We start from the raw sequence: 16,856 nt of genomic DNA, 5'->3' as shown, positions 1-16,856 counted from the left end.
TTCTCCTGCAAAAAGAGACAGAGCATGTGGAAAGAAGGGTCAAATGCTGGGTAAAGCTACTGGCAGGTAGCTTCTAGCAAGAGCCATGTGGGAGACACATGATTCAGAAACTACAGGATCCAGGATGCAAATCTTGAAAATCTGTGGTCATTATGGTCCAATTCATACAGAATTTGAATAACAGCCTCTCTCCTTGCTTACCACAGATATTTTGACACTTCATGTGTGCCTTAAAGCCAAATTCCTCACGGAAAATTTGATGAGTGCTGATCTACTTAGAAGTTGAATTCTGTTCTAATGGCAAAGCCAGGTTCAGAGTCCATGTATATCTAGGCATAAGGGCTTGTGTGATGCTGGGTGGAATGGGGTGGCCCTTGCTCTATGAATAAGCTTGCAGTGAAAACATACCCTTTGGTACTGCTGTCGTTGCGTTTCACCTTTGAGAGCAGAATTCTTCCCTAAAGAATAATAGAAACAAGTGCTTTCCAAAAGATTTCCAACATGTCGCTTTTCATATATACTTAATACTTCAACAGCACTCCAGAAATTTACAGCACCAATGAGCCCTATTTAGCAACGCCTTTCCATTAATCTGATTTTTTTTCTTCAACAGCAAAATTATGTTAGAAATAAGGAAAGCAACTGTGTATTCATGGTCCAATTTAATAGGCCCCAATACTTCGCTAAAGCACTGCAGAGTATCAGTTGGAGTTAATTATTATACAAGATTACATTGCAAATAACAACAATATGTCAAAGTAATGTGTAAGGTCTGCCTTGCAACACAGAAGCAAGAAATTTCAAAGTTAAGTCTAAAATTATGTGTTTGCATTTCCTCCTTAACTCACTACATCACACTTAAGGTATTATGGCCCCAAAGAAACCTTGTGTAAGGCCACTTCTTACCTAATGCTTCAGATAACTGTGTACAGCTGATTAACAAGAAGGTGTTGAGGATAATTATGAATTGTCTTACTTTTAGAGATTTAATTAACTGGTTAATCACCAGGAAAGTAATTGCAGAGTTGGGTGCTGCTCAGAGTCAGTGTCATAACCTAGGTACAGGAGGCAGAGCTACCGTTTCTGAAAAAGAGTGATTTTTATGTAAACAGGTTTCAAGGTAAACTACAAGTTGACCACTTTGCCACCTTCCCCCAATCTGCCACCTTCTTCTTAAAAAAAAAGAAAAAAAAAGCTATGCTCTTTTATTTTATACTTTCTGCTGTATAAAGAATAGCTGAGATATTTTAAATAAAAAAATTCTAGTCCTGCCTTTCCTGTTGTTCCCTAGCCTCCCTTGCACCTCAACACTATGCATATGTAGGAACAAAATAGGCTATTAGCTTTATTCAAAGACCATTGAAGTCAATAGAATGATGCTTAATGAATGCAATGGTTTTTAGATTAAACTCTAGGCTTCTGCATCACAAGTACCAAGGAAATAGCATCTGACTCATGGAAAGGGAGGATTTGACTTGATTTACATGTATTGTTTTGCATTTGTTAAAATGCACAAATTGTTATCTGAGATTGAGCGTCCAGTTATGATTTGATGTTTAAACATCAAACTGTAGTACCAGAGGGGCCTCCTGTAGAAAGGGGAACAATCACATCTGATATCCCTAATATTTAAAAAGCAACACAAGAAACAAAATAATAATTTAAGAGTAAAAAAAATCTTTCAAGATTTCTTTACATAATTTGAAGCAAGAAAAATCACAGTGCTTCCTTTTTCAGTTAATTTTGCACTGTTGAAACATGTTTCTTCAGGGGGAACATATGCAGCTAAGCTAACCAGGAAAAACAAATTTTAAATTCAAGATTATAGAATAATTTTTAAGTGAAAGGAAATTTCTTTCTAGACTGTAGTCTTAAGGGATGCCCAGAAGGTCTGCTACCTAGTTCATAAACAATACACATGGAAGGGTGAAAAGAGTGAAATCAAATATATAGATCAATCACTGGTGTGCAGACCTTGATCAGAATCTTTGTGCCATGCAAAACATAACAACTGCATTTACATTGCAGAAAAGTCAAACAGAGTCCATTTATCCTGCCCCATGGTAGAATTTATTTCACTCATCTAAGGTGCTTTACACTGGATGAGGATTTGGCCCAGGATATTTTGAAAAACAACACTGAGAACTGTGGGACTATGAACACCTGATAGATGGGTGCCTCTTCCTTGACTTTGTCTGAGTCAGTTACACTGTAAAGTCTGCTTTCAAACTTCGTGAAAGTAATGCTTGTATATACAACACAGAGCTTCGTCATCAAAAGTAGGATGCTCTAGCAACATCATGGGTTAGACAAAGTTCCCAAAAAAAAGATGTTCAGTGATAGCAGTGATCTTACCTTCATGTCAGTGCTTCAGTAGTCTAGTTGTTATTGCTTGCTTGTGAGGTCATAACAGAACTCAAAACAGGATTCCAGCAGTTTACATGTTCAAGAGCAGTTTCAAGATAAGCTGATGCTAAAATAATATTTAACAGATAATAATAAATAAATATCCTTTTCCTGCAAATCATGTCTGTGGACTCCTTGGGACTCATGGGCTACTTCTTAATTACCTTTTGCAGACTCCTCAGAAGAGGAAATCTATTGTCAGTCCACTTCAATTTACTATTGGACCACTATAAGGACCACTGCAGATCTATTGGAAAATGCTTGAGATTCTTCAAATTGATATAAGGTGAGAACTGCTATTATAAAAACCCTTCTGCAATTGTTTTTTCACTTCTTATGCCTTCCGTTGTGTTGAAAGAAAAATCAAATAGTCGGTCAGTTTTATACTGTAATTATCAAGATCCAGCACAATTGCTACAAGGCGTGACTTACAAAGCCAAACAACTTTTAATTAGGAATGGAAGTTTCATAAAGCATGAGAACACTTCTGTTAACATTGCCTATATTGTTAATATCAGATCTTTTCAAATAAGCCACCGGTTTTCTGAAGGATTTGCTTGTCTCCTGAACATTGCAGATTATCCAAACCACATTGTGTGATTCACATCAATGTAAGTGTACAACTGTAGTCATCTTTGTACTCTCGGTTAATCCCACTGAAATCAATAAAACAAATCATGTTAGGTGAAATTCATCTCTGTGCAGATGGACAATGCAAGTCCTTCACAATAAGACAAAATATGATTTAAAGACCTTGTATTAGGTCTCCTCGTATAAAGGGATCAAAATCTCCAGCCTGTGGGTTAGACTGCGATGTTGCAATAGGATATCTCTCTCTTCCTATGATTTTTCTCTCTTGCCTTCTCAGATTCTGGACTGTTCTGTAAATTCCCTATATTGACAGTTTGCTACCATCATTGGTGTTTTTCTTCCATTTATTGTCTTGTTAGACCTTGAGATGCTGTTGGAATTGGATGGTATTTACTCCTCATAATCCAGGAGGAAGCAGTCAAGGACATGCTAAGCCACTTGGACACCCACAAGTCTATGGGGCCTGATGAGATCCACCCGAGAGTACTGAGAGAGCTGGCGGAGGAGCTTGCCAAGCCACACTCCATCGTTTATGAGCAGTCCTGGTTAACAGGGGAGGTCCCAGAAGACTGGAGGCTTGCCAATGTGACGCCCGTCTACAAGAAAGGCCGGAAGGAGGATCCTGGGAACTACAGGCCTGTCAGCCTGACCTCCATACCGGGGAAGATTATGGAGAGGTTCATCTTGAGGGTGCTCACAGGGCATGCGTAGGGTAACCAAGGGATCAGGCCCAGCCAGCATGGGTTCATGAAAGGCAGGTCCTGCTTGACCAACCTGATCTCCTTCTATGACCAGGTGACCCGCCTAGTGGATGAGGGAAAGGCTGTGGACGTTGTCTACCTGGACTTTAGTAAAGTCTTTGACAGCGTCTCCCACAGCATTCTCCTGGAGAAACTGGCGGCTCGTGGCTTAGACGGGTTTACTCTTCGCTGGGTGAGGAACTGGCTGGATGGCCGAGTCCAGAGAGTTGTGGTGAACGGCGTTAAATCCGGCTGGCGGCCGGTCACAAGCGGTGTTCCCCAGGGCTCGGTTCTGGGGCCGGTCTTATTCAATATCTTTATTGACGATCTGGATGAGGGAATTGAGTGCTCCCTCAGTAAGTTTGCAGATGACACCAAGTTGAGTGGGAGTGTTGATCTGCTGGAGGGTAGGAGGGCTCTGCAGAGGGATCTGGACAGGCTGGATCAATGGGCAGAGGCCAACTGTATGAGGTTTAATAAGGCCAACTGCAGGGTCCTGCACTTTGGCCACAACAACCCCATGCAACGCTACAGGCTTGGGGAGGAGTGGCTGGAGAGCAGCCCGGTGGAAAGGGACCTGGGGGTGCTGGTTGACAGCCGGCTGAATATGAGCCGGCAGTGTGCCCAGGTGGCCAAGAAGGCCAACAGCGTCCTGGCCTGTATCAGGAATAGTGTGGCCAGCAGGAGTAGGGAAGTGATTGTGCCCCTGTACTCGGCACTGGTGAGGCCGCACCTTGAATACTGTGTTCAGTTTTGGGCCCCTCACTACAAGAAGGATGTTGAGATGCTGGAGCGTGTCCAGAGAAGGGCAACAAAGCTGGTGAGGGGTCTGGAGCACAAATCTTATGAGGAGCGGCTGAGGGAACTGGGGTTGTTCAGTCTGGAGAAGAGGAGGCTGAGAGGAGACCTTATCGCTCTCTACAACTACCTGAAAGGGGGTTGTGGCGATGAGGGTGTTGGTCTCTTCTCCCAAGTAACTAGTGATAGGACGAGAGGAAATGGCCTCAAGTTGCGCCAGGGGAGGTTTAGATTGGATATTAGGAAAAATTTCTTCACTGAGAGGGTGGTCAGGCATTGGAACAGGCTGCCCAGGGAGGTGGTGGAGTCGCCATCTCTGGAAGTGTTCAAAAAACGTGTGGATGTGGCGCTTCAGGACATGGTTTAGGGGACATGGTGGTTCTGGATTAATGGTTGGACTTGATGATCTTAAAGGTCCTTTCCAACCTAGTGATTCTGTGATTCTGTGATATGGTAGGTTAGGTTGGTCTCTAAGTGAGAGGGGAAAAAAAAGGTCTTAAAGTACCTTTAAAAGAGCTGAAAGAGCTACTCATTCTTACCATGGTTGCTATATGCTTCTCTGTCTTCTAAGAAAATGCTTTATTTTCACAGAAATTGCATAGGGAAATCTTTTCACATTCAAGGTGACATTTCTTGGGTAGTGACAAAGCAAGGGAGAGACCGATACTCCACAGACAATATATTCCCCAGGATTAAGGGAGACACAGTTTAATGTTCCTTTTCTGTCTAATTTCCTTCCCATAATAACTAATACCTTATTTATATGAATTGAATGAACTCTAAAAAAAGAAAGTGAGTTGATTCCATACCTTAGTGCTGCTCACTCCAGAAGTGAAGATTCTTTGAAATTAGTGGAGAACTGAATGTCAGGTTTTCGCATAACTCTTAAAACTTTGTAACTACCAGACTGATGTCTTAGGAGAGGGTAGGAATCTCTATCTGATCAAGCGGAACAGAACAAACCTGAAATCCTTAAAATTTCAGTGAAAAATGTAAATTCTTTTTGTCTAAACATCCATTTCTAAGAATCTATGTGCTGTTTTCCAAAGACATTTTCATTAAGAGATGCTACTGCAGATTGGAACTGAGTTGAGGTAAGTTATGGTAATATAGAAACACACACTGGGAGGAAAATTGACTTTTGATTGGCAAACAATCATTAGAAGTGATTATTCACTACTTAAGGCTAAAAGAGATTGTTTTTAAGAAGAATATATTTCAGTAATTGTAGACAAATTAAATATTCAGTGGTCAGATCTTGCACAGTTCAAGTGGGTATGAACTGGATATACCTCCCAAGACTGCTTGAAAACTGTATTCATGGGTATAAAACAAAGAGAGATGATTCACTTTATTAACAGTATATAGGGGATACCATTACTTTTTAATTTGATTTACTGTTTCCTTAAGTAATAAATATAGATGAGCACAGCAAAAGTACAGGTTTAAATAAGAATTGCAGGGCTGTGTTATGCCAGCAGTGCCTAGTGTACAGTTAATCAGAAAGCAGAAGGTAATATAAATTGTTTCTGACATTATGGGACTATAATAACACTCCATTTCCACCAGCCCAGTAGCTCTTAGAAGAATTAGAAGTGTGTATCCTGAAGATACCACAATCCCAAGAAAAATGAAGACATTTGTACATGCTGACTGTTTCCACATTTGTGTCTTAGTTGTGCAATTGTAATATATATGGGTTATTACTGTAACAGTCCATGTTCAGTTCTGATAAAAGTTGCTGCATGAATTTGTTTCTGCTATCTAAAGTTGAATGAGACTTCAATAATGGAGTAATGACTTTTATTTATCAACAAGTTTCCTCTTTGACCCTGTTCCTATATAAACCTTGATTATCCTTCCATGTACTAGAACATATTCCTATGTACCAGACCATATTATTCTGCCAGGATTTATTGGGTAAAATCATAGCTCTGATGATAGGGCTAATAAACCTGCCATACATTTCTGTGGTTCCAGGATTTCACCTGCTAACTGTTCTTAGAAAAAATTAGTAACAACAAAACAATGATTCAGGTAGTCTCCTATCCTGTCTCTAACGCTGACCAGTACAAAAACTTGTGGAGAACATTAGACATACTGTAAACTCTCATCGTGCATAAGAAGAATAGGTCTTTCTTGAGGCATCCAGGAGCTACTTTTTGCCATGAATTCTGAATATTAATCCCAACAGCTTTTTAGTAGTTAGTCTAATGCATTTACTCTGCTAATTCACATAAAATTTGAAACTTTTAAAAACAATTATTTTTGCCAAGAATACTATATAGAAGACAGCTTTATAGATTAGCTATAAACTGCATAGCAGAATATTTCTGTTAAACTGTCTCTCGTCTGCTGCCTTTTAATTTCATTTTATGTCTCTCTTATTGCATGGTAATGAAAGGTAAACAGGAGAGCTTCAATAGTTTGTTCTGTGGCTACTCATAATATAATCAAATGTTAACTAGATGTCCTTTTGACCTGTTCTCCAAAATACATGACGCTGTAATGTCTGTATTCATTTTCTCTCTTTTGACACTGTACTTTCCCCTTGACTCCTTCTATCTGTAGTTTCATCTTCTCCTTGAATCCCTTTTCATCTTTCCTTCTCTCCCCACTATCACTCTGTTAACTGTCGATTGTAGAATTAATCAGTTTAGCTAATCAAAATGCTGATATTAACAAAAAGTTCAGTTAATTGTGTCTCCTTTGTTTTTATGAAGAAATAACCAGTTTAAAGTAAACAAGCAAACAAAAAAAGGCCATTAAGTCACAATCGGTTATACATTGACTGGCAATCATAAGCCGGTTTGGTTGGTATTGGGAGAAGCACAATGACTTCTAGAAACTCACTGCCTGAGCTTCTCTCTTGCAATTAGAAATAGGAATGACAAAAGTCATAACGTCAGCTTAGTGCAGTTAGGGTGAAGCTTGAGCCACAGAATCCTGGTGTAGATTTTGCCATCACTTTATGCTAACACTATGGGTTTAGCCTAGTAACATCAGAAAGCTCGGTAAGAACGTTGTGTCCCAAATACCACAGCATGTTTCTAATTCACTATTAGACATTACAATGAGAACACATTAGCTAATTATAAATCATTACCTCCTCCTGCTCAGGTAGGTAGTACTCAGAATCCCCTAGTGTCCCAGAAGACTATAAATCATCTAAACATGAAGCTCTGATTAGCCTGCAAAATCTTGCTCGTATTTAGTTAGGGAAGGTTTGGGAAAGCATCTGGTATGACCTCAGTTATCATGGAACTCATTAACTTGAGTCACTGAGCATCCCTAGCAAAGTATACAAAATATTTGCATGGCATTAATATCCACAGAAAGCCAACTAATCTACCATTTTGTCCTATGACACACTGGGTTCACTGTAAGAAAGATAAACTGGGATGGGGCCTCTTTGGGTTTCTCCAAAATCTGTATGGGACAGCTGCTGCACCATTTGTAAATATATATATATTTGCAAATAGTACCATGAGACTAATTGCCTAAGCAAAAAGCAAAGTGTCATTGAAAATCCTGATAATAATAACAACAACAACATGTATATTAAAGGCTTCAGGAGGAAAAATGTGGGTGATAATGAACATGTATTTGTCTCTTAGCACAAATGTATTTTGGAGTGTGAGAAGACTCTCCATTTTGAGATAAGGCTGTGAAGCACCGTTTTATTTGAGATGGGGTACCCACCCTACCAGCTGTGTATGAAAATGAGATTCTGACACATGCCACCTTCATTCATGGCTATTTTATCTCTTCTCTTGTCCTAACATCTATAATGTTAAACATAATTTCTTTCATAATTGTTCCAGTACATCATCAGCTGTCAGTGTGGCAGGTGGCAGTCAGCCTGGAATACACAGATGCAGGGATGGAGGGAAGAACTTTGTGAGAGCAAGTGAACAGGAAAAAAGCAGGGCCACTAGGAATGGACACAAAAAAAGAGGACAGCAGGACTTTGTGGGGAATGTGTTAGAAATGGGCTGGAGGTAGGTAGAATGGGGAAAGAGAATTAGTTTGCGACCAGAAAGAGAAATTATTTGCCTATAAGACCATGCTTTTCACAACTGTCTTGAATGTCTAATCTTCACATACATGTCTGTAGCTTTCAGATTGGCTATGCTTACCAAAGGACGTTTGAGAGAAGAATGCTCTACAGTAAAGCCAAGCTGTTGCTCACGTTCTTAATTCTGAGTCTCTAATTTCCTGCCTAGGTGAGCCGGGCCAGGTGCTTTTCTTGATTTTTAAGTTTTCACATCTGTAAGAGAAGAATACAATCATGCTTCACAGGGATGTTTACAGGAATTCATAGTTTGTATTTGCAGAGTGCTTTGAGCTTGAAGAGTGCTATAGATACAAAGATGGCCTTTATAGCCCACCTATCAGTAGAGATAACCATTTCTTTAAATAGAGAGATAAAGTGACAACTGCCATCTCAATCTAAACAGGGAACGTTACCAGTCACCCCGCAGCCTGATCCCTACCGCTGCCTGAACTGGAATAGTCTCTATCTCCTGGGCATGACTCTCATAAAAGAACACACAACATGTAGCAACCAATACATGCACCTAAGAGTAAGTAGGGATCACATACATGCTGCTAAAGGCATATGTTATGCTCCTGCATCATGAATGCGATGCCCAGTTCTTCACCTGTGCCTTTGGCTTCCTTCAAGATTAGCGGTATGAATCTCTGATGATATTCACTGGCGTATGTGCAGTAATCTGCCACCGTCTTACACCTTCTTGTACTTACAGGAAGCTACAGCCAGTGGCACTGGCTGATTATTTTGCAAATGCAAAGGCAACTGCTTTTGATAGTATCCCTAACTCAGCTGAACATAGACCCAAAGAACATCAGAGTCTGAGATTAAGAAAAGAAAGCAGAGGAGGACCAAGGGAAAGTGACCTGCTGAAATCAGAGGAAAAGGAAACATTAAGTGAAGAACAAACTTCCCTGGGCCTATGAGACACACTAGGTGACCCAATATCTCTTTTCTGTCTCCATTTTGTAGTTTTGTGAGCCTCAAAGTAGCAAAAAGAGAAAAGAGCTGAAGGATCCATATAGCAAGGTGTCAAGGGGACGGGTGCAAGACCAACCCCTCAGAGAACTGAGTGCTAAGCCGAAGCACAGTAGCTCCCTGTGAATGTGCAGGCCAGGGGCACGTCAAGAGCGGTGCTCAGCTGACAGGCAGGTAGCAGAGAGGGATGTCCAAGACCCACCTGCCTGCTGCCCTGCAGCCATCGGGTAGGCCATGCTCTGTGCTGGGGCATCGCAGCATCTGACAGAGATGTTCCCTGTCTGTCTCTTCCGGCACAAGGAATGAAACGCGGAGACTTGGTTGGATTTCCTTCTCTTTTAGGAGGTTGGGAAGGACCCAACATTCCCTCGTGTGGGATAAACTCGCCCTTGTCTTTCTCTGCTTCAAGGAACTGCGGGCGGGCGAAGGCGGGAGCCTCCCCCCTCGGGCGTTAGCACTGGGGGCGGGACGGGGAGCGCTCGGGCGCGGGGCAGGCCGCCCCTCTGGCGGAGGGTACCCTGCTGGCTGCTCGGGGCCTTTTCCAGCCTCCCCCCCACTCCGCTCCCCTGGCCGCCCCCGCACCTCGGGCGCCGTCCTCCGCCCCCCGGGGGCAGCCCCGGCGGCACGCGGCTGCCCCGGCCCTCACGGGGCCTCTGGGCCCTGCGGCACCCGCACCGCCCGCCGCCCCCGCCGCGCGCGGGCAGGACCGCGGGCAGGACCCCGGCCGCACCCCCGCCCCTCCCCCGCCCGCAGGCAGGCGCACGCTCCGCGCTCACGCGCGCACTCACACCCCGCGCGAGGCGATGCCGCTTTAAAGGGGCCAGCGGCAGCGCGGGGCCGGCCCACGTGAGGCCGGGGAGCGCCCGCCGACCGCAGCCCCCGGCGCTTGCCGCCGCGGCCGGGAGACGCCAGCGCCGCGGCTGGGCGGGCCGCACCGAGCCGAGCGGAGCGGCTGCCAGCCCGCCTCACGCCAAGTTTGATCGATAACCCCCTCCCGGCCCGGGCGGAGCAGCCTCGCCGGCTCCGCTACCCACCATCTTTGGGGGAAGTCCCTGCGCTGGGGGGGGCTGCTGGAGACGGGGGGAGAAAGGCACCGTCGCAGCCAATGAGCCCTCCCAGGCTGGGGTGAAGACAAGAGGAGACCGATTTGGGGAAGAAAAAAGAAAAAAAAAAAAAAAGGAAGAAAGGAGGGGGACCATCCTTCCCATACCTCCGCCAGCATCGCCACCACCATTGACACCACCCCGACTCTCCAGTTGCGCCCATGCCTGTGCCGCCAGTTTCGTTTTAGGGGCTGAACCGCAGGGGCTGAAGAAAATGGGGCAGAGCGCGCCCCGGACCCTCGTGCTGCTGCTGGCAGGGCTGCTGGGGGAGGCTCTGGCAGGGTTCCCCAACACCATCAGTATAGGTAAGCGCCCGCTCCTTCCCGTCGCTGGCCGAGGGGAAGTTGTGTGGAGGGGCGGCAGGGGACGAGCCCTGGCGCCGCCGGGTACGGGCGCGGGCGGCCCCGGCTGCTTTCGGGGCCGGCCGCGCTCCGGCTCCTTCCCGTTGCCGTGGGCGAGAGGCGGGATCGGCGCCTGGGCGGCTGCGGGCGGTGCGGGGCTCCGCGCTGTCCGCTCGCCTCAGGAACAGCGGGCGGCTTTGGCCCGCGCTCGTGCGGATCCGTGCCCCGAAGCCGCGCGTCCCGGGTAGCCAGCGCCGTGCGAGGGGAGCGGCGGGCAGCGTGGCGGCGCGCCCCGAGCCTGGGGCCGCAGGAGCCGTAAGGCTGAGGGCACGGCGGGGAAACTTGGGGATTTTTCCTTGCCGCCCCCGTGGAGCGGCGCTCAGCTGTGCGTGTTCTCCACCAGACCCTTGAAAACGGCACGTTTGCCACGCCGCCGGTGTCCTTAGCAAATAACGCCACAGAGGCGTTATTCGCGTAGTTCCTAGAGAATTAGGAGCCGCAGTTCCCCAAGTTGGCTTTTAAATCTGCGTGTGGCCATCCGTGTATAAGTGGCCTGCTTTTCAAGGTGCACCTGCAGCTCCCAGTGGCTCCCGGTAGCTCAGAGGCACCTGGATGTGATCCGTGGCTTTGGAAGCCCAACTTTGGACTCGGGGCATGTATTTCATGGACGCGCTCCGTCAGAATTACGTGCTCAGGCTCAGCCTGCTCCTGTTCATTCTTTCCCGAGATGTGCAGTATGCAAATATAACTTATTGCCACTGTTTCTCTTCAAAATTAATTCTGAAATACCTTTTCCCTTTTTTCTCCTTTTTTTTTTTTCCCCCCCCCCATCATAGGTGGACTTTTCATGAGGAACACCGTTCAGGAGCACAGTGCATTTCGATTTGCTGTGCAGTTATACAACACAAACCAAAATACCACGGAAAAGCCCTTCCATTTGAACTATCATGTAGATCACTTGGACTCTTCAAACAGTTTTTCTGTGACAAATGCTTGTAAGTAAATACATGCTTTTTAAAAAAAAAAAATACTTATTTGCTATCTATCCTTCCATTCAATTTCTCCCTGGTAGCCTAGAGTTCTTGTTCATACAATATAGTGCAACAAATGTGTGTAGTGACATGAGGTTTAGTAGATTTGCAGCATTATATGCTTGAATAATACCTTAGGGAAAGTTCTCTCATCACTTCTTTTCACCCTTTTAGTTATGTTTTTCAGAAAAACAACCGTGTTGTTTATATAGCAGTGCTGTGTAGTTGTGATCAGTGAATTGCTGCTGAAGTAACATCCCTTTTCTGTTGAGGCTACAACCTAGCTGTGTGAAACAGCATGATTTGCAAATAATCCCATGTAGGAATAAAACAGAAACACCTGTTTACAAGTGACCTTGAGGGGACAAAGCTTGAGGGGCTTACTTCTCTCGTCTGCCCTGAAATACTGGGCTGTTTTCTTACAGTGAAAGTCCTGTTAAAAGCTGAGGAGACTGTAAACTGAAAAACAGCATCAGAGCTGAGGGGAGAGAAAAGGCAATCAGAACACTGAGAATTATGAGAAATAGCTCTGCACAAGCAGTGCATACATATAATTTGAACCTTTATTAACAGAAGCAGTAAAATAGAACTTTGAGTAGTGTTAATGTGGTGTTAAAATGCGAAATCTCTTTCTGAAAGACTGGTGTGTGTTCTGCATCTAAAAAAGCATCCTTACCAATACTAGTTCCTGTATGATTCACTGATATGTCCAAATCCAGTTTTATACAGTTTTTATTGTAAACCTTTGAAAATGAGTAGAGTCTTCTTGCGGGGTGGTTGCATGCTTTTTGCAGTATACAGAAATATGTCTGTACATTATTTAAAGGACCTCTGAATGCAAAGGACTGACTTTGTTATGGATGGGATTCCTGTTCATATACTTACAGTATAATATCTTCAGAGAGGAAGCATTATACTAAAATAATGAAGTATTGGCATATAGAAAACTAGTATTTCTTGTTTTAAAACAATTTTGTGTTTTAAATATCTTATTTCTTCAATTTTTTGTTTGCTGGGGATAGGATAGTCCTTATAATCCTGTCCCACACTGTATAATCAGAAGGCTGGACAAGTAGATATTTTATTCTTCTAGGATTTCAGGTATTTTGAGAAAGTTGATGGTTAGGAAATACACAACAGGGAAGTACTTGGGCAAATTTTGGATTGGTATTCTAACATATCCCCCATGTGACTGCTTCTTGCTAGTGCAGCATTACACTTTCTAAAGGGCTTTGAATTAGAACCTTTAAAACTTTTGCAGGAAGGTTAATTATATAATACCCAATAAAAATATTTGGTAAAGTGGAAAAAATGGTAAATAAAAGCGTGTCTGTACTTTGCATCTTATTTTACTAATCCTATCCAGCCTCAACAGCTCTTACAACAAACATCAGACTATTAATCCTTAATCAGTGTAATCCCTTCAAAAGGCTGTATCTCAAACATAGTTTCCTAAATATCAATTATATGGATTTAAACTAAATACATTAAACTGCTTGGGTGATTAATAATTAATTGTTTTTTAAAAGTTCTACCAGCAGTTCTTTACAGATCCCACCAAGACAAGTGAACCACAGGCTGGTTCAGAGGCAGTCAATGTATTATTTAGTCAGTGTGCTTCTCATCTTCTGACAACTAATGACTTTTGTCATTGCTTAGTGAAAGCTGTGGCGATTTTAGTGAGATGAGATGGTTTTCTGCAGTATAGGGCTGCATATTCCCACACACATATTACCAGTGTAGTAGAACTGGGAAAACTTAAATCTCTGGAGGAAATGTGGACCAGAGAATACCAACCTAGAGTAACCTATTTAAAAATAAAAGATGTGAAAAAAGAAACAGAAGAAAGAAAATGAAAAGGTGACCTTGTCCATAGCTATGTCAACCATCTGGTAATACTGTTGGTAGGAAAAGAATACAGTGAGTCCAAGTCACTAGCCATATAGGTCTCAGTAGCTCAAAATAAAAAAATATAGAAGAACAGTTGCTCTTTTTGGATCTGGAAGCAATTATCTTTGAAAGTCAGAATGCTCATACATATCACTGCATTAGGATGAACTAATAGCTCCTCATACTACCAGGCTAACATGTAAAACAATCTGGCCTAAGTACCCTTAAACACATCCTCACTTCCCAGTGGAGGCAGCTTAATTTCAGAGTGCTGCCATATCCATGAAGGAATTCTTTCCACAACATTTTTACTTCTCCTGGAGATAAGCATAAATTGTCTCCGGTGCTGTTACACAGCCGTTTGATCAATATTTGTAATTGGCAGGGATCCATAGGAGAGAAACCTGCAGTGACTCTGAGTGCCTTCACTGGAGAGGGAGACTGTGACTGACTTTGTGGTGGGATAGGTGAAGGAACTGAAGGGAAATCAGAGAAAGTAGCATGTGTAGCTTCAGCCTAGTGCCTGTACTGGTCACTATCCATAAAATAACACTTTTAATTCTCCTTTGCTTTGATTTATGTGAGAGTGGCTGTAGGAAGTGTTCATGCGTGCAGGAATTGAGGGGGGCTCCGCACAGGAAAAGCTTACATTCTTAGTGTATAGCTGCACATCCCACTTGGTGCAATCTGGTGCATTCCAGAGGCAGGAATAAAAAAAATAAAAACCTCTTCTGAAATATTCTCATGAGCCAGAGATGAAAAGCCTACCTCTGGTAGGGCTGATTTGGCAATATCCCAACATGGGAACAAACTTGTTTTAGAAGCAAAAGAAAATTCCTGCCCTAAGCCCCTCCCTCTCATTCCTTTTTCAGTTAAATGATGCATAATCTGGTTCATGTATTCCCTGCTTCACTGCTAGTAGAGCCCCTCTCTGTATGTTTAATTTACATGCATGCATACAGTATTCATCCACTCTGTATTTATCTGCCCACCTATTTATTTAGCTGTATGATATCTTAACAGAGAGCAAGCAAACACAGATGAAAATTCCAGTGTATTTAAAGGTGAATTGAAGTTTATCTGTGGGGATTTATTACATCTTTTAAAATATGCAGCTTTCTGCCATCAGAAAAAAACAGAAAGGAAGACAGTTAACTTGACCTATGAATGAATAAAATCAAGTAAAACGTGGATGTTATATTTTCTTCAAAAATGTTTATGTAGGGAGTAAGCTGGCTTTTTCAGAATAATATGAATATAATGACTCAAACGTATAAATTCATCACCAAAGTGTCTTTCATGCTTTTCTTATAACCTCTGATGAAGGATGTTGGTATTAATGTTGAATTATGCGTACAGTTCTGTAGATCGTGTTCCCTAGAAATAACCCACGTATGTCTTTCTGCTCTGCACTTGTAGTGCACTATACTAACACTGCTCTAGCCTCTGCAGTGTCAGCTCATTAGCACACAGATCTCATATTCCCTCTCTGCACTGTCATTGCAAAAAATTGCTGTTGTACACCTTTACAGCCAACAAATGTGCACTTGCGTTATGTACGATTTTCAAGAAATATTTAGAAAAGTAAACTCAACCTTGTATGTAGTCCCCATGGAATTTCTCAAAAGAAAGCATTAGTTTTCATTAAAATCTGTTGATCATGTAATGATAGTGGTGGGATGTGTATGGGTGAAAAGGGGCTGTGATTGCAGAATCTAATTAATCTACAGGCAGATTCTCTCTCTCAGCTAAACCTAACCTATCAAATTCTTGTCCTGTTAATTTTTCTGAGCCATTTCTCATGTATCTTCTGAACCCAGAAGGCTTTTTATATTTTACCAAGTGTTGATGTGTAGTGTTTTCTCCAGAGGCACTCACTCTTTAAAGAGACCCAAAAAATAAAGAGGGAAGATACAATGACATGCTTACCTTAAGTTGCTAAAACCCTGCAAGTGATTGTATGAATGCTTTCCTGAGGGCATCTGGTTTCAGACTTTCTTAGGAAATTTTTCTTTAGCATCCTTGCAGTCCTTCTGTTTAATCTTTAAAATTCAGCTTGGAAGATTTTAATGGAAAAAGTGACTGACTGTTGTTGTGAGAATGTTGCAGAAAATGATACCACAGGGTTAGTAGCAGACAATTTTTCCAGTTTAACTGTATTACTCCCTTTCCCAAAGCACAGGTGCATATAGATATATATATGTTCACATGCCTACTCACTTGCGCATGTGCACACATGCACACACCCTTTTTCCTTAGGTGCTGCTCAGCATTTCTTTTTGCCAGTGGGCAGATAATTTGCTTCCCTTGCATCTGTGTACTCTTTGGCCAGCTGGCAAAGGATGCTGATGCTGAAAGTGGTCAGCTCCCTGCTGCCAAAAGCATAAGCATGTCTTGCTGAAAGTCTTGCCAAGTTTGGGCTGTGTACGGTGGTTTTGCGTGAGTAGAGACCACAGGGTAGATGCCTCACTCTCCCGATAAAGAATGCACTGTGGCTTCTCCACATTCTGTGGTAAAACACCTGGAAGTGTGCTTTCTACACAACTCTCTTCATTACAGAGCCCTGAAAATGCCTTTTATGCTGTGGAACGTGGTCAAGTGTATGGTACTGCGGTGTGACAAAGGAAATCAGCTGGCTTTAGTTTAGGGGCCAGAGCTTTTGCAATACTGGGGTTGGTCGAAAGGTGAAGGGTGTGTTCCAACTAAAGTTTGTTTCCACTTTGTGGCAGAGCAGATGATTTGTCCTTAAGGTGAATGCGATCTCAGTGTTAGCAGAAGGAACCATACAAGTATGTTTTATTATTTCTTAAATTAATTTTAAAATAAGCTGACTCTCCTCTGTTACACACATAGCATTTACATACTGTTTAGATGTTAGGGTTCCATTTAACTCACACTGTAGAGATGGGGCAAAAATCTCATAT

The 16,856-nt window shown here is 43.0% G+C and overlaps 1 protein-coding gene across 2 annotated transcripts in view; it reads left to right on the top strand.

Annotated features, from left to right (window-relative positions):
* The first annotated feature begins 10,015 nt into the window (after window positions 1-10,015).
* GRIA3 (glutamate ionotropic receptor AMPA type subunit 3) overlaps window positions 10,016-16,856 on the top strand; it is a 157,074-nt gene continuing 150,233 nt past the window's right edge. For both annotated transcript variants that reach the window (XM_082003981.1, XM_082003982.1), the window contains exons 1-2: window positions 10,016-10,975; window positions 11,848-12,006. In XM_082003981.1, the coding sequence (XP_081860107.1) occupies window positions 10,885-10,975; window positions 11,848-12,006 (250 nt within the window). In that variant the 5' untranslated portion in view covers window positions 10,016-10,884. The remainder of the gene's footprint in view (window positions 10,976-11,847; window positions 12,007-16,856) is intronic.

Source organism: Phaethon aethereus (assembly GCF_964289735.1).
Source record: "Phaethon aethereus genome assembly, chromosome: 10".
NCBI classification, from domain to species: domain Eukaryota; kingdom Metazoa; phylum Chordata; class Aves; order Phaethontiformes; family Phaethontidae; genus Phaethon; species Phaethon aethereus.
The sequence above is the reverse complement of the archived record's forward strand: the minus strand, read 5'-3'. Positions and strand labels throughout refer to the sequence as shown.